The 18276-nt window shown below is 38.2% G+C and overlaps 1 protein-coding gene and 1 pseudogene across 4 annotated transcripts in view; both read left to right on the forward strand.

Annotated features, from left to right (window-relative positions):
- Positions 1–18276, forward strand: part of SBF2 (SET binding factor 2) — a 513021-nt gene that overhangs the window by 309101 nt on the left and 185644 nt on the right. For all 4 annotated transcript variants that reach the window (XR_004250226.2, XM_032166635.2, XM_032166637.2 and 1 more), the window contains exons 14-16: positions 5542–5746; positions 10167–10276; positions 11947–12096. Coding sequence is in view for 3 of the 4 variants with exons in the window: in XM_032166635.2 (XP_032022526.1) it covers positions 5542–5746; positions 10167–10276; positions 11947–12096 (465 nt within the window). In the remaining variant the exon portion in view is untranslated. The remainder of the gene's footprint in view (positions 1–5541; positions 5747–10166; positions 10277–11946; positions 12097–18276) is intronic.
- On the forward strand, positions 14271–15357 carry LOC116476524 (glutamine synthetase-like; annotated as a pseudogene).

Genomic DNA, 18276 nt, shown 5'->3' on the forward strand with positions numbered 1-18276 from the left:
AAGAGTCCAGTTACATTTTGACAGTGTTTAACAATTTACTCCAGTGACAGTATTGCCATCAACTGTATTAGAAAAAAAATTGTGTAACTTGCTATCCCACATAGCTCTAAGTATAATTTGTGCACATTAAATAATTTCAAGTACTTGAATTAATCTGGGAAGCTTGGTAAGCTATAACAATATCATATTGATTTGTCATTCAATACTGAGACCAATGCATAGGAAAAATTTTCTTTTTCCCAAGGTAGCTTTTCCCTACTTTGAATTTCCAGTGGGGTTTGGGGCTTTTGTTGTGCCTTGCTTTGCTTTTATTTGAAATTAGTTTCAAGCCTTGTATTCTGTAACCCCTAGGCATATTCTCACTTAGCCTACCAAAGCTGGGGGGTTTGGGGGAGTGCTGCAGACCAGATGATATGTATATATGTCACTTTTTCATGTCTGAGAAAAATCATTCTACCTCGAATTACTAAAGTATACTCTTAAAGCAGGATTTTAGAGACCATTCCTTGAAAATCATTATCCAAATTCAAAATGTAGAAGACAGTGCATTCTGCCAAACTCTTTTCAGTAGTTTATTTTGGTTACTTTGGAAAAAAATGTTGCCAGGTTCACTGTAAGTGTTTAGTTGTCTAGCCCTTGTTTATTGCTTTACATTTGCATTTCTCTGGAATCAAAGAGGAAAATTTGGCTGCTGCTTTGTACTGTCGGAAAATAATGGATTTTCTTATTTCAACAAGGAGATTCAACACAAAATTGGGCTGTAGCTTTTAATGAGCTTGGTGACGTTCAAGGGACCAGTCCAAACACATTTGTGTTACAAGTAAGAGCAGATGTTTTTAAGTATATGCAGAATACAGTGAGCCCTACCCTAAACCTCCTTTCATTGCTGTTGTGTTCTCAAAAGTCATTTTGTGACCAAGTTAGGTTCAAGGTAGCAAATGTGGTCCTTTACATTTATCATGCTGCCCGTTAGAGGGCAGCAGTATACAGACTCAGGAGCCAGAAAACCAAATATTACTATATTCTGGGGCATGAGTCTTTTTCGAATCTTCTAAACACAGCTAAATATATCATAATTTAACAAAATTAATCCCTACCCTAAATTTTGGTGTAGAATATCTATACAATTACAGATATTCAACTTTAAACTTTGTTTTAACATGATCTTTTAAATGCTTGTAATTCTAAATTGTGTATGGATTTGGTTTACAACATTTCTAATTGCTTCTGGGAAAACTGTTAATAACTTATAGCAACATCTTTTTTACATAAATGTTTTCTATTTAAAACTTATTGGAGGGCTGGGCGTGGTGGCTCACGCCTGTAATCCCAGCACTTTGGGAGGCCGAGGCTGGTGGATCACGAGGTCAGGAGTTCCAGACCAGCCTGACCAACATAGTGAAACCCCATCTCTACTAAAAATACAAAAGAATTAGCCAGGTGTGGTGGTGCACACCTGTAATCCCAGCTACTTGGGAGGCTGAGGCAGAAGAATCACTTGAACCCGGGAGGCAGAGGTTCCAGTGAGCAGAGATCACGCCACTGCACCCCAGCCTGGACAACAAAGTGAAACTCTGTCTCAAAAACAAACAAAAAACATATTGGATACTACTACTATAATTACTAAAATATAAGTAGTTGGTAATGTGATGGAAATCTTGGGAGAAAGAGATGGCTTTAGTTATAGAAGCATGGTACCATGCCATAGAATATGCAGAGAATAAGAGAATAAATATTTTTAAATGAATGTAGCCAAAATTTTTGGAAAACAGACTTTAGCTTCATTCTGGGGTGGTGTGTGTGTGTGTGTGTGTGTGTGTTCTAACAGCTTTACTGTAACAGCCCGTTCAATACTCATAAGAACCTTATGAAGTAGGTACTATATTATTATCTTCCTTACAGATGTGAAAACTACAACACAAGGGGTAAGTGAATTGACACTGCACCAGGTCACACTACTAGTAAGTGGCCAAGCTAGAGTTTGAAATGAGGCATTCTGAAATCAGAGATCATGAACTAAAAATACTTTGTTATACTACCTCTCATTGAATTGTCTAACCTTTCCCCCTGAATTGTCATGCCACCTATCTCTATCATATTTTCTCACATAGTCCTGTTTGGGGGCTCTCTATTCTATTCCATTTGTCCTTTTAACCCTTCACTAATAACAGTTGTTGTACTGTATTAATTATTAAAGGTTTATGTAAGTTTTGATATCTGGAAATCTTAACTCTCCCACATAACTCTTCTTCAGAATTTCCTTGACTATTTTTGGTCTTTGTATGTCCCTATAAAGTTTAGGATGAACTTACCAAATTATAGGACCAACTCTTTAGAGATTTGACTAGAAGTGATATGTGCATCCTTCTTTTTCTTTTTTTTTTTTTTTTCCTTTCTTGAGACAAGGGCTCACTCTGTCACCTAGGCTGGAGTGTGGTGGTGCAATCATAGCTCACCATGGCCTCCATTTCCCAGGCTTAAACTATCCTCTTCCCTCAGTCCCCTGAGTAGCTGGGACTATGGGCAGACACCACCATGCCTGGCTAATTTTTTATTTTTTGTAGAAATGGGGTCTCACTATGTTGCCCAGACTGGTCTTGAACTCCTGGACCAAAGTGATCTGCCCACTCCGAACTCCCAAAGTGCTGAGATTACATAAGCATAAGACACTGTGCCTGATCAATGCATCCTGCTTTTTCTAAACCACCCCAAGTCATTTTTGGAAAAAGACAGAAGACAGATAATATAACAATAGTGAAAAATATATATATATATATAACTAGAAAAAATACTGGTGTTACTAAGATTATTTCTACTTTTATTTTTCCAAGTTTTAAATTTTATTATAAATATTTACTTCATGGGAAATATATTTAGAGTTTTAATTTTTATTATAAAGAAAGTATAAATAGAAACCAAAGTAATGAATATACTTTAAATAATTCAGACCTCAAGATCCACATGAATTACCTGGCCAGCCTGAAAAAAAGATATCTACCCAATATGTTTTAGAGAATTGATATTTATTATTTTTGGGAAGACAGTATATGAGTAAGAGTCATGCCTAAAGAACAGAGAAGAACAAAAATACTACTTTTTGAAAAGGGCAGTTTTAGACACTACAGGCCAGTGACATTGGTGTTAAGTCCAGAAAGAATTGTAAAACAGTTTTCAACATTTGGTGTAGAAAGAGTGATTACTAAGAGTTGGACTAAGGATTTACTTACTTATTTTTCCCTGTCTTTGCTAGATATGGGGGGAAATACAGAGCATGTATGAGAGCTGCTTTGGCAAGAACAGATTTTAAATCTGATTTCACCTTCTGAGGAGCCTTATATAAGATAAGCTTAATTATATAACTTAGGCAAAGTTGTTTGTCCTGCATCACATAATAAGGATTAGAGCAAGAACTGGAACCCATGTGTTTTGACACTTACGGCAGTGGGAGGAAGCAATGTGTTTCTATTATATTGCTGAGACATACTAACTATATCATCTGCCTTAGCCCAACATTTTCTTTATCTAGGTCTGGGCCATATAACCAAAAAGAACTGTGGGGAGCAGCCCTAAGAAGTGATGGCAGTTGGCCATTTTAACTGTCAAGAGGATGTATGGGAGGCCGAGGCAGGTGGATCACGAGGTCAGGAGATCAAGACCATCCTGGCTAACACAGTGAAACCCCGTCTCTACTAAAAATACAAAAAATTAGCCGGGCGTGGTGGTGGGCGCCTGTTGTCCCAGCTCCTCGGGAGGCTGAGGCAGGAGAATGGTGTGAACCCAGGAGGCGGAGCTTGCAGTGAGCCGAGATCACGCCACTGCACTCCAGCCTGGGCGACAGAGCAAGACTCCATCAAAAAAAAAATAGGATATATGGGATAGTATTGAGTTTAATCTACAGCATCAATAACATAGGTTCAGTGGGAATAAGGAATTTTCTGGTTGCAAAGAGTAAGTGTTAGAATTGGTCAAGAATAGTTGTAAAGCAGCCTTCCCTAGAGAACTTTATAAAAGAATGGATTCCATTCTACCTGGAGTGTTTGAGATCTAATCCTGCTTAACTAGATGACTAAAAAGTTCATGCCAACCCCAAGAGTCTACAAAAATATTAGCTGACACATTTAATTCAATTCTTGCAATCCTTATGTGTGTTCAGCATTGTGTCCCCCTCATTAAGATGCAGTGGGAAGAGCTTTAGAGTGCCTGCTATGTGCCAGGCAGTTTCTAGACGCAGTAGGTATACATCTACCCTCATGGAGCTTTATTTTATGGAGAGAAGGATAGACAATAAACAAGTTAAATAAAATATAAAGTATGTGAGAGAGTGGTAAGTGATATAGAGAAAAATATAACAGGGATAGGGAGTGTGTTGGGGGAGAGAGTATAATTTTAGATAAGGTGATTGGGAAAGGTGGCTTTTGAGCTAAGAAATGCAAGAAAGGAAGGAGGATGCTGTACAGATTCATGGGGCACAGGCAGTCCAGGCAGAGAGAACAGTTAAGTGCAAAGGCTTTGAGTCAGGAACAAGAAGTTCTGTGTGTCTAGAGCAGGAAAAAATGAAAGAAATCATGGCAGGACACAACATATAGAAAGGCCAGATCTTGTAGGGCGTTGTTAAGTTGTTTTAAGAACTTTGGGTTTTATTGTGAGTGAGATGACAAGCCATTGGAATGAACAGAACGGTTATGTGATGAACTGACATACTCTTAACTAGATCACGTAGTCTGCAGTGTTGAATGAAGGAGTACAGGTGGAAGCAGGGAGACTGGGAGACTGTTGTACTGCTGTAACGTGAGGTGTTGACTTGAACCAAAGTGTTGTGAAACTGGCCAAGTTGTAAACATTTTAAAGGTGTAAAGTCCACAAGATCTGCAGAGGAATGGATAGTTGGGTGTTAGAGAATGGCATTAAAGGTAACTCTAAGCTTTTTGTCTAAATGGTTGGAAAAAATAAATGTGCCATTTACTGATGTGAGGAAGACTGAAGAAAGCAGGGATAGAGGTGGGTGAAGATTAAGGGCTCCATTCTGGACATAGGTTTAGAATTTTTTTAAAAATCCAAGTGAAAATATTGTATAGAGAGTTAAACATGTGGGTATGAGGTTTAGGAGAAAGCTTGTTTAAAGAAAAAAACTTGTGAATTGTTGGTATTTGTATGGTTTAAAGATAGGAGACTGGAAGTGATCACCAAGGAATGAGTGTTAATAGAAAAAATACCCAAGGACTGAGCCCTGAGATATTCACATTGTTAAGAGATTAGGGAGATGAGAAATAGATGAGAAATAGACAAAGATGTAGCAAGAAGACCTAGAAACCAAGTAAAGAAATTGTTCATGGAAGAGGAGGACAGATGCCCAGGTGTATCAGATGCTGGTGATAGAGCATGTAAGAAGAAGTAAGATTTTGGTACTTCATGTTTTATGGCGTATATATGGATGTATGTATAACCACCCAGCTTGTGTCCCTGTAAGCTCCCACTCCTTTCCTGGTGATCTGCCATTGTTATTTTAACTTGGAGTAATTTTACCTATGTCTGATATTACAGGAGAATCCAAATCCTCATATGGCATTCCAGAAAGTTCCGCGGCCAACAGAAGGATCCCACTTGCGAGTTCATATTCTTCCTTTCCCAAAGATTAATGAAGCCCGGGTTCAGGAATTAATACAGGAAAATCTTGCTAAGAACCAGAATGCACCTCCTGCCACACGAGTAGAAAAGAAATGTGTTGTGCCAGCAGGTCCACCTGTTGGTATGTATTTGTCTGTCTGTTTTAAAAGTAAACTTTTTATAAAGATGTAAGACGCAAAAAGGAAAACTGTGCAATTTGATGAATTTTCACAAAGTGAACAAACTCCTGTAGCTAGAATCAGAGCATTATCCATACTCAGAAACTCTGTTTCATTCACTGCCTCCCAAAAAGGGTAATCATAACCCAAACACTGCCACTATAGAATCGTTTCCTTTTTTAATAACAGCTTTATTGAGATATGTTACATACTGTAAATTCACCAATATAAAATGTGCGATTCCATGATTTTTAGTATATTTACAGACTCATTCAACCATCATTACTATTTAATTTGAGTATATATATATATATATATATAGAGAGAGAGAGAGAGAGAGAGAGAGAGAGAGATGGAGTTTTGCTCTTGTTGCCCAGGCTGGAGTACGATGGTGTGATCTCGGCTCACCGCAACTTCTGCCTCCTGGGTTCAAGCAATTCTCTTACCTCAATCTCCTGAGTAGCTGGGATTACAGGCATGCGCCACCTCGCCCAGCTAATTTTGTATTTTTAGTAGAGACAGAGTTTCTCCATGTTAGTCAGGCTGGTCTCGAACTCCCGACCTCAGGTGATCCGCCCACCTTGGCCTCCCAAAGTGCTGGGATTACAGGCATGAGCCACTGCGCCTGGCAAGAATGTTTTTATAACCTAAATAGAAACCTCACACCTATTAGCAGTCACTCCCCATTTCGTCCCCAAACCACCTTCTCCCCAGCCTTATACAGTAATCTACTTTCTGTCTCATAGCTTTGCCTATTCTGGACATTTTATATAAATAGAATTATACAAAATGTAATCTTTTATGACTGGCTTCTTTCATTTAGCATAATATTTCCAACATACATCTACACTGTAGCATGTATCAGTATTTCCTTTTTTGTTTGTTTTTTTTTTTTTTGAGATGGAGTCTCGCTCTGTCAGCCAGGCTGGAGTGCAGTGGTGCGATCTCCGCTCACTGCAAGCTCCGCCTCCTGGGCTCACGCCATTCTCCTGCCTCAGTCTCTTGAGTAACTGGGACTACAGGCGCCCGCCACCAGGCCCAGCTAATTTTTTGTATTTTTAGTAGAGACGGGGTTTCACTGTGTTAGCCAGGATGGTCTCGACCTCCTGACCTCATGATCTGCCCGCCTCAGTCTCCCAAAGTGCTGGGATTACAGGCGTGAGCCACTGCACCAGGCCTCGTTTATTTTTAAATGTCTGAATAATACTCTGTTGTTTGGATATGTATCATGTTGGTTATTTATCCATCAGTTGATGGATATTTGAGTTGATTCTACATTTTGGCTACTATGAATAATGCTGCTGTGAACATTTATGTGCAAGATTTTGTGTAGATATGTTTTCAGTTTTCTTGGATGTATACTTAGGATTGGAATTGCTGGGTCATGTGGTAATTCAATGTTTAATGTTTTGAGGAGCTGCCAAACCATTTTCCAAAGCAGTTGTGCCATTTTAGATTTCTTTCGTTCTAATTTCAGCCACTGATACTGAACATTTTTTCATGTGCTATTGGTCATTTCACTGTCTCTTTGCCCATGTTGAAATCGGGCTATTTGCCTTTTTATTATTGAGTTGTAAACATACTCTGTATATTCTATATATAAGTCCCCTACCAGATATATTATTTGCAAATTTTTCCCCATTCTGTGAGTTGTCTTCCTTTACTAACTTTTGTCTCTTTTTTTCAGCTATTGAGGAAAAAATATTAAAGTCTCCCATTATAATAGCAGAATTCCCCGTTTCTCAGTTTTTCCTGTTTTTCTTGATATATTTTGAAGTTGGTTAATTAGATGCGTGTATAAAATGTGAATTAGGTTGGATTCTCCAAAGGAAAAAAATTCCAGATAGTAAACATATTTATTACAAGAAAATATGTTTTCTGGCTGGGCGTGGTGGCTCACGCCCATAATCCCAGCACTTTGGGAAGCCAAGGTGGGCGATCACTTCAGGTCAGGAGTTCAAGACCAGCCTGGCCAACATGGTGAAACTCCATCTCTACTAAAAATACAAAAAATTAGCCAGGCATGGTGGTATGCGCCTGTAGTCCCAGCTACTTGGGAGGCTAAGGCAGGAGAATCACTTAAACCCAGGAGGCAGAGGTTGCAGTGAGCCAAGATCACACCACTGTACTCCAGCCTTGGTGACAGAGCAAGACTCTGTCTCACAAAAAAAAAAAAAGAAAAAGAAAATGTGTTTTTTTTCTAATAACTCAGCCTAAAGAAAATTTAAAATACTGCTAAAGATATTTTAGAATTAAAAGTTTATAAACATAAACATGTTGCTCTCTCAATAAAGTATGTTATTAATTGGAGATTGTTAAGTTTTCTATTCTAATATAGATAGATTTTCAGTTTATGCCACCAACCTATGTGTGTGGGAAGCACCAGAGCCCACAATTGTGAATGAGCATTTCAGAGAGAAAAGTCATGTGAAATAATCAGTTTAACCAGAAAATTAATGTTACATGATTAAAAATGATTTGAAGAAAACTGGTAAAATTCAAGTAAGGTCTATAGTCTCATTCATTGTATTATGTCAGTTGTTTTCCTGATTCTAATAAAGCATAATTATGAAAGATGTCACCATAGGAGGAAGCTAGGTGATAAGTACAAGGATCTTCTTTGTATTACGTTTGCAGCTTATTGTGAGCATATAATTAGTTTTATTAAAAAGTTTAAGGCTGGGCGCGGTGGCTCATGCCTGTAATTCCAGCACTTTGGGAGGCCAAGGTGGGCATATCACATGAGGTCGGGAGTTCAAGACCAGCCTGAGCAACATAGAGAAATGTCGTCTCTACTAAAAATACAAAATTAGCCAGGTGCGGTAGCGCATGCCTGTAATCCCAGCTACCTGGGAGGCTGAGGCAGGAGAATCACTTGAACCTGGGAGGCAGCCGAGATCGCACCATTGCACTCCAGCCTGGGCAACAAGAGTGAAACTCCATCTCAAAAAAAAAAAGAAAAAAAAGTTTAAAACATTATTTGAAGAATATAGGTTTTGTATTGATGAGATGAAAGGAATACTAATGAGTAAAATATGATAGTCTTTCTTCTTAGGTATGGGAAAAGGTGAAGGGATTGTGCCTTTAGAATCCAAAGAGTAGCCATAAAATATAAGTAGTCTTTTTGGCTTGAGAACCGTTGATACTGTTCTCACTTATAAATGGGAGCTAAATAATGTGTACACATGGACATCAAGTGTGGAATAAGACATTGGTGACTCGGAAGGCTGGGAGGGTGGGAAGGGAGTGAGGGATGAGAAATTACTTGATGGCTACAATATACATCATTTTGGTTGATGGATACACTAAAAGCCCGGACTTCACCACTGTGCAGTATGTCCATGTGACAAGGCTGCACTTGTACCCCTTAAATTTATACAAAAAAAGAACTATTGATACTACCTCATTTAAACAAATGGCATAGTATAGTTCTTTGTGAAAGTATAAATTTTATATAAATACTACATTCATTTATATCCTTCTAATATTATTTTAATAAGTTAAATTTATTTAGGTAACTAGCTTAGTAGCCTAGGTAATACACTAGAATTGTCTAACCCTATGGTAAAAGGTGAAAGGTGCTAGGTTTGCATGACTAAAAAGTGACTTTCTTAAGCCAGTATAACAGTTCATTGATCATGATCATTTCTCTTTTTTTTGCACTACTTCTTTCTTTCAAGTCCCCTCTACTCAAATGTGTAATACCTAATATTTTGTGGAATGCAGTTTTTCTTTGGCAATATCTTAGAAATGTTAACAATATTACTAGTTGTAAACAAAGTTTAAAATAGATGTTTGCCTTTGTTTAATGTAATTTTACTTTGCAATGTGAATTAGTTTGCATAAAAGTTAAGTGCCTCATTAGAATCTATCCTGTGAAATTATTAATCAGCTAGCCTGATACTTCAACACTGGAACATGTAATCAAAATAATGATATGGAATACTTTCAATGCTCTGTAATAAGGGAAAAAATAAGGAGTAGGTCATATCAACAGTTTTTGTTTGTTTTCTAATAAGAGATGTGGTCTCACTCTGTCACCCAGCTACTGTTCAGTAGTGCTATCCTAGCTCACTGCAGCCTTGGACTCCTGGGCTCAAGTGATCCTCCCACCTCAGCCTCCCGAGTCACTGGGATTACAGTGCAAGACACCATGCCCGGCTAATTTTTGTATTTTTTGTAGAGAAGGGTCTTGCTATGTTGCCCAGGCTTGTCTCAAACCTCTGGACTCAAGGGATCATCCCACCTCAGCCTCCCAAATTGCTGGGATTATGGGCGTGAGCCTCCACGCCCAACCTACAGGCTTAAAGTAATAGTCTCTTTGCTTTTGTAATTACCAAAGAAGTTTAATTTATTTGTGCTTTCTTTATATTCTTTTACTAGTTTCGATAATGGACAAGGTGACGACAGTTTTCAACAGTGCACAGAGACTAGAAGTTGTCAGAAACTGTATCTCATTCATATTTGAAAATAAAATTTTGGAAACTGAAAAGGTAATAAAATGTCATCTTTCCCAAGTAAGCATTTATCATTTCCCTTTCAGATTTACATGCCGAGGTTACCAGCTTCTCTCTTCTTTAATTCTATCCCTTTTCCTAATAAAGTATCCTCTCATTGTTTGGATCATTTCAAATGAATAGTGTCTAAGATTTAAAGCTGTTGGGCCAAGCTTAATTATATGACCACCAGAAATATATTCGTAGTAATTTTTTCTCTCAAACTTTTAAACATTGTTCACAAAACACTATTTTGGCATATTACTTAGAAACTTAACATTTTATTTATTTTATTTTTGTTTTTGGAGACAGAGTCTTGCTCTGTCACCCAGGCTGGAGTACTGTGGCATGATCTTGGCTCACTGCAGCCTCTATCTCCCAGATTCAAGCGATTCTCCTGCCTCAGCCTCCCAAGTAGCTGGGAATACAGGCACACACCACTGCACCCGGCTCATTTTTGTATTTTTAGTAGAGATGGAGTTTCACCATGTTGGCCAGACTGGTCTCGAACTCCTGCCCTCAAGTGATCCAGCCACCTCAGCCTCCCAAAGTGCTGGGATTGCATGTAGGAGCCAACATGCTTGGCCAAAACTTAACATTTTAATATAATTTTATGTATTGCAAAGAATCTAGTTAGAATATGTAATGGATTATAGGAACTGTAATATTGAACTTAAATGTGCCTCCTTAGAGCATGTTTTCTTGCCTTCTTCAATGAAACATGCTGAACATACTGTAACCCTTTCTTACTGACTCATTGTCATAGTTCTGAATATCTATTTTCAGGGGTTGGTAAAGCATGTAGAAATGTTTACCTTTACACTAACTGACCCAGTGCTCTTTACATTTTGTGCTTTTTGGTTTCTATGTTTTCTTACTGTTGGAGTCTTTCACTTCTCTTGCTTTCAACTTTCACATCCTATTTCTTATACCTGCTTTTAGTGATATCATGCCCTCCTACTTACTTCTTATTTTCTCCTTTGTTCTGATTTTTTAGCTAAATAAGCTTATTATTATTATATATGAAGTGAATTAACTAAGTCCTACATGGTGAACTGAAGGAGGCATCTTTATGGATGTGCCTGTTGTAAAGCGAAAAGAGTTTTAATGCATACACCTAGAGATACCTATTTTTGCAACTCTGAGTCCTTTTTCTTTCCTTTTTTAAGATATTTAAATGAGAAGAGATTGTAGAACTTTTCAGTTATAAATTAAAGCTGAATAGTGATTAAGCAGCCAACCAGTTTAAAAGTATGAAATCACTTGTATTTCTTATTGTTTTAATTTTTCTTTCTGTTCTTGCTATGGAAAAATGACTAGTTATAGAAAGAAGATGTCTTACATATCTATGGCTTTGACTCATGATCTGAAGCAACAGTCAATTTGGTAACCAAAGTTTTGTTAAGTTGAAGAAAAAAAGTGAAATTAAGTGTTTTTCAATTTATCACATAATTATCTTATATTTCTTGCTGGTTTACATATGATAACCACAAATCTATTTTATAATTGGTCTTAACAATAAATCACCTCTTCCCTAGGAGTTTAATTTTACTAATAACTATGTTAAATAAATTACAGGATGCATTTGAATTTTCAGGATGATTGTTTGAAAGTTATTGTTTCCCCCAGTGGTACCATTTGGTCATTTGTACCTCTCTTGTCCTCAGACCCTTCCTGCTGCACTCAGAGCCCTTAAAGGAAAGGCAGCGAGACAGTGTCTCACTGATGAATTGGGTTTGCATGTCCAGCAAAACCGGGCAATATTAGACCATCAACAGTTTGACTACATAATAAGGATGATGAATTGTACTCTGCAGGTAATTTGTAGTTCTTTCAGATTATTCCTCTCATTTGAGAATACTTTTCATTTCTCCAGAATATTTTGTAATTACCAATATATCAGTTCTTGAGCCTACCACAGCTAATAGGATGAAGCGTCAGTATCTATATCATTTTTGTCAAATACTTTTTTATTACTTGGCATAAATATTAAGAGTTTTTGTTCTTTCTTTGTCTTCTCTTTGAAAATGCTAGATTATTTTACTAGTTTTGTAATATAAGCAAGTTCTTTGAAAATGAAAAGTCATCTTTAAAGCATTCAGTTATATATTACTTAATGTCTATAGTCACATCAGCCCTTTTCAGTCAGTTTTCAGTTGTCCAAGCAGAGGACAATGAATGGTGGATAATCCAAATGATAAGTGAATTACTTAATTAAGTATTTAAGTGCTTTGTGTTTGTAAAGCACAACAACAAAATTTCCACTTGGCTTCAAAATATGTGTATGATCTTTCAGAAACAAACTTCCCACAAAACAGTGAAGACAATTTAGGAGAAGCTAATAATCTTGTTTCCTCATCCTGCCTCCCTTGTTAGAGAGTCTATGACATTGGCATTCTGTTGAGAGGTAATATAAAGTTCCTTTCTCAAACCTTTTGCACAAGGTGGAAATGTAATTAAATATTAAGACTTCAAAGATCATCTGTGGGACTCCAGAAAAAGTAAATAAATGCACGTGAAATATCGGTACATTGGAAAGCAAGAATTATAGGATATAATTAATCAAATTTATGAATGAAACAAGGCCTAAATAAATGAGAAAATATACCATTTGCACGGAATGGAAGACTTAATATGTTAAAGATATCAATTCTCCCCAAAACAATCTACAGAGACAATGCAATTCCTATCAGAACCTTAAATAGAAGAATAAAAGCCTTAAAATTATCAATATACTCCTAAAGAAAAACAACAAAGCATAGCAATTTACCTTGTCGGGTATCAAAAATTTAGTTTAAGATTATATTATTTGGCCAGGCGCAGTGGCTGATGCCTGTAATCCCACCACTTTGGGAGGCCGAAGTGGGCAGACCACAAGGTCAGGAGTTCGAGACCAGCCTGGCCAGCATGGTGAAACCCCATCTCTACTAAAAATACAAAAATTAGCCAGGCTTGGTGGCAGGCGCCTGTAATCCCAGCTACTCAGGAGGCTGAGGCAGGAGAATCACTTGAAACCAGAAGGCGGAGGTTGCAGTGAGCTGAGATCGTGCCGCTGCACTCCAGTCTGGGTGAAAGAGCGAAACTCTGTCTCAAAGAATAATAATAATTATTATTATTCTTTAAGACAGTGTAGAATTGGCACACTCATAAACAAACTGACCAACAGAATAAAATAGAAAGCCCAGAAACGAATGCACACATATATGGAAACATGATTTATGGCAAAATTGGCACCAGCAGTGAAAGATGAGCAGTGAAAAGATGAGCAGTTCAATTAATAGTGCTGGGACATGTACACATAACATACCATTGATACAAAAAATGCATACATACTTCCCACCACACACAAGAATCATTTCCACATGTATTAAAAACTTAAATATGAAGAGCCAAAAAAAGCTAATCTATAAAGCTTGAAAGTTTTCAAACATAATACAGGAAATATCCTTATGACTTTGGGGTAGGGAAAGATTTGTTAAACTAGTCACAACTAGTGCCAATGTTAAAAGATTGATACATTTGACTACATTAAAATTAAGAACTTCTGTTCATTAAAAGATACCATAAAGAGAGTGAAAACATAAACCTCAGAGAGAGAAGTTAATGCTCAGATTACAAGAGCTATAAGCCAGGCATGGTGGTGTGCATCTATAGTCCCAGCTACTCAGGTAGCTGAGATAGGAGAATCACGTGAGCCCAGGAGTTAGGCTGCAGTACACTGTAATTGCACCTATGAATAGCCACTGAACTCCAGCCTAGACAACTTATCAAGACCCCATCCCTTTAAAAAAGAAAAACACCCTACAAATCAATATTTTTTCAAAAAGACAACCTAACTTGAAAATGAGCAAAGATGTAAGTATCTTAAAAGGCAGAGCCGAGAATGGGAGAAGAGCAGAGTTCCTGAGCAGCACAGTGGCCTCCCCTCCTCTGTCCTCACCTCACTCTCACAGCCTACCTTTACCTACCCGCCTGCTCAGTGCCCAGAACACCTTCCACCATGACCACCTCAGCAAGCTCCCACTTAAGCAGAGGCATCAAGCAGTTGTACATGTCCCTGCCTCAGGGTGAGAAAGTCCAGGCCATGTGTATCTGAATCGATGGTACTGAAGCAAGACTGCACTGCAAGTGAGCCCAAGTGTGTGGAAGAGTTACCTGAGTAAAATTTTGATGGCTCTAGTACTTTGAAGGCTCCAACAGTGACATGTATCTCGTGCCTGCTGCCATGTTTTGGGACCCCTTCCACAAGGACCTCCACAAGCTGGTGTTCTGTGAAGTTTTCAAGTGCAATCGAAAGCCTGCAGAGACCAATTTGAAGCACACCTGTAAACGGATAATGGACATGGTGAGCAACCAGCACTCCTGGTTTGGCATGGAGCAGGAATATATAACCTCATGGGGACAGATGGGCACCCCTTTGTTTGGCCTTCCAGGGGATTCCCTGAGCCCCAGGGTCCATCTTAACTGTAGTATGGGAGCAGACAAAGCCTATGGCAGGGACATTGTGGAGGCTCATTACCAGGCCTGCTTGTATTCTGGAGTCAAGATTGCAGGGACTAATGCTGAGGTCATGTCTGCCTCGTGGGAATTCCAAATCAGACCCTGTAAAGGAATCAGCGTGGAAGATCATCTCTGGGTGACCTGTTTCATCTTGCATCGTGTATGTGAAGACTTTGGAGTGATAGCAACCTTTGATCCTAAGCCCATTCCTGGGAACTGGAATGGTGCAGGCCGCCATACCAACATTAGCACCAAGGCCATGCGGGAGGAGAATGGTCTGAAGTACATCGAAGAGGCCATCAAGAAATTAAGCAAGTGACAGCAGTACCACATCCTCATTTGTGCCAGGCCTGGCACCTAATTGGATTCCATGAAGCTTCCAACATCAACGACTTTTCTGCTCGTATAGCTCATCATAGTGTCAGCATACACATTCCCCAGACTGTTGGCCAGGAGGAGAAGGGTTACTTTGAAGATCGTTGCCTCTGTGCCGACTGTGACCCATTTTCGGTGACAGAAGCCCTCATCTGCCTGTGTCTTCTCAAACCAGAGTTGAGCCCTTCCAGTACAAAAACTAAGTGAACTAGACCTCCAGCTGTCAAGCCCCTCCTAGTTCTTCATCCGACTCCAACTCTTCCCCTCTCCCAGTTGTCCTAATTGTAACTGAAAGGATGGAATATGAAGGTTTTTTTTAATTCCTTGTGCCCAGTTAATCTTGCTTTCTTTGTTTGGCTGGGATAAAGGGATCAAATTATTAATTTCTTTACATCTTTACCCTCCTTTTTTTTTCCCTGTCACTGAAGCTTTTTAGTACATTAGTGGGGAGGTGGGTGGTGAAACATAACCACTGCTTCCATTTAATGGGGTATGCCTGTTCAGTAAGCATAGCTATCAGAACAGACTGCATGTTTGAAGGAGGGGAATTTTTTCTTTGAGGTACCTGAGAGGGGAAGACCTGACTTATTCTGGTTAGGTTAGGATTTCCCTTTGTGGTAGAAATGTTTCTTAAAAGGTTATAACCAACTTTCTACTAAAAGTAGGGATTAAGAGAGAAGGTAGGGGTTGGGGATCAGGGAGGAGAATGCTCTTGGTCTCCTGCTTGTGTGGGACTAGCCTAGCTTGGGGTGAAATGCCCTCCTCTGAACACAAAGCTCAGTATAAACTGATGGATATCCCTACCTTAAAAGAAGAAAAGGTTCTTTTTGCTTGGTCCTCTATTTATCACACAAAACAGAGTAGTATTTTTATATTTGAATGTAAAAACAAGGGTCGGGTGCGGTGGCTCACGCCTGTAATCCCAGCACTTTGGGAGGCCAAGGCAGGTGGATCACGAGGTCAGGAGATTGAGACCATCCTGGCCAACATGGCAAAACCCTGACTCTACTAAAAATACAAAAAATTAGCCGGGCATGGTGGCAGGCGTCTGTAGTCCCGGCTACTTGGGAGGCTGAGGCAGGAGAATCGCTTGAACCCAGGAGGTGGAGGTTGCAGTGAGCCGAGATCACGCCACTGCACTCCAGCCTGGGCGACAGAGCAAGACTCTGTCTCAAAAAAAAAAAAGTAAAAACAAAAAGATTATATATATATATATAGTTTTGTGGCTTATGTGTGTTTTGCTAAGGGAAAAACAACATACAGGTCACGGGGTACCAAATTTGAAGCAAATAGTCTAGACAGAAATCAAGTAGCCCCTTTTGAGTAAGGAGTGAGGGAAGTGGTGCTTGGAAAGTTGTTGATTTGCGGTTAGTCCCTCATGACCACTCTAGGGTTTCTGTGCCCTGCCCACCCTCTGGAGAAGACAAATACTGGTCAGTTAACAGATGACATGTTACTAGCAGTCACTTGATCCCCATGGCTTTGGTTTAAAAGACATATACTTGTCCACATGGGTTTAGAGGTAAGAGTTAGCTGGTCAACTTGAGCATGTTACTGACAGAGGGAATATTGGGGTTATTTTCTGGTGAGAATAACATGTCACTAAAGCAGGACTTTTGATATATTAAATTTTTAAAAAACAAAATAGAAGTTTAGATTTTAATCAAATCTGTAGAGTTTCTAAGTAATTTTTACAGAATTGCTTGTTTGCTTTAACTGTCTCCTTCTACCTCTGCTTTTGGAGGATATGGGGACAAGGCTAGAGTCAAAACACTTGAAATTTTGTATCCCAGTGTCTTTTCTCCCAGTGTGAAATATTCCATTCTTTTGTTAAGACTACTGAGGAGTTATTTTTTTCTTTTGTAATAAGAAACAAACCCCACCTTTATCTCTACATTTCCCCTACCATTCTCTGGTTTTTGTGTTTGCTTCAGGGGGCCAGCTGTGGTTTTCTCTTGCCATGATGACTTCTAATCGCCATGTACAGTATGCTCAAAGTCAAACAACTCCTTACTATAAACAAATTTTGTAACTGCCCAGAGCAGCACTTATAAATCAGCCTAACATAAGATCTCCAAAAAAAAAAAAAAAAGATTTAAGGAAACCCACTTGGATGATAAGTATATAACAAGATGATCTGTGTCAATAATTAAAGAAATGCAAATTAAAACTATAAGGAGAGCCTTTTACACTCACTATTTGGCAAGAATTAAAAAGTCTGATAATTATCAAACAAATGTATGGAACAAATAGAGTGTATAAACTCTGCTAGTGAACGTGTAAGTTGGTATAGCTACTTTAGAAAATTTAATAAGATCTGAGAAATAAGATTATTTGTCATTATCTTATAAAGCTGCATATGAAGCATACTCTATCACCTAGTGATTTCATTCCTAGAGGAGCTCTTGCCCACATACATCAAGAGACATGTACAAAAATGTTAATGGCAAGATTGTTCAAAATAGCAGAAAACTTGAAATGACTCATATGCCAACCAACACTAGAATGGATAACTTATATCTTCTTACACTAGAATAGTATATATCAGAGAAAATAAATGAACTGCAGTTACAGGGGATAATGTAGATGAATCTTAAAGGAGATAATTCTGTACAAAAATAAAAAGACAATTCAGCACTGTCATGAGTTACAGAAAAATAAAAAGGAGAAAAAAAAGGACAATTCAACTATAATATGGTTCCACTTTACAAAATTCAAGTGCATGTTATATACTATTTAAGGATATTTAATCTAATGATACAAACATACGTGGTAAAAGTATTTTTTTTAAACTAAGGTAATAAGAAACAAAATATTTAAGAAAATTACCTCGTTCTTCATAACCTTATAGCTTATGCATATTAAGGTACTGACTGCTGTTAGATTTTTTACAGGACATATTTATCTTCTCAAACTCACTTCAAACATTTTGTAGATTGTATAAGTTAATTGACAAGTTAGGGGATGATTCACTTTTACTGGATATACATTCTTTATGAGACAGTAGATATAATACTTTAGAACACTGTTCAGCTACTAAATAGAAACAAGTAGATCTATATATGTACTGATACGGAAAAATTTCTTATATATTGCTAAGTAGGCAAAAGGGAAGTTACATA

This window comes from Hylobates moloch, unplaced genomic scaffold (genome assembly GCF_009828535.3).
Source record: "Hylobates moloch isolate HMO894 unplaced genomic scaffold, HMol_V3 SCAFFOLD_11, whole genome shotgun sequence".
Lineage (NCBI taxonomy): Eukaryota > Metazoa > Chordata > Mammalia > Primates > Hylobatidae > Hylobates > Hylobates moloch.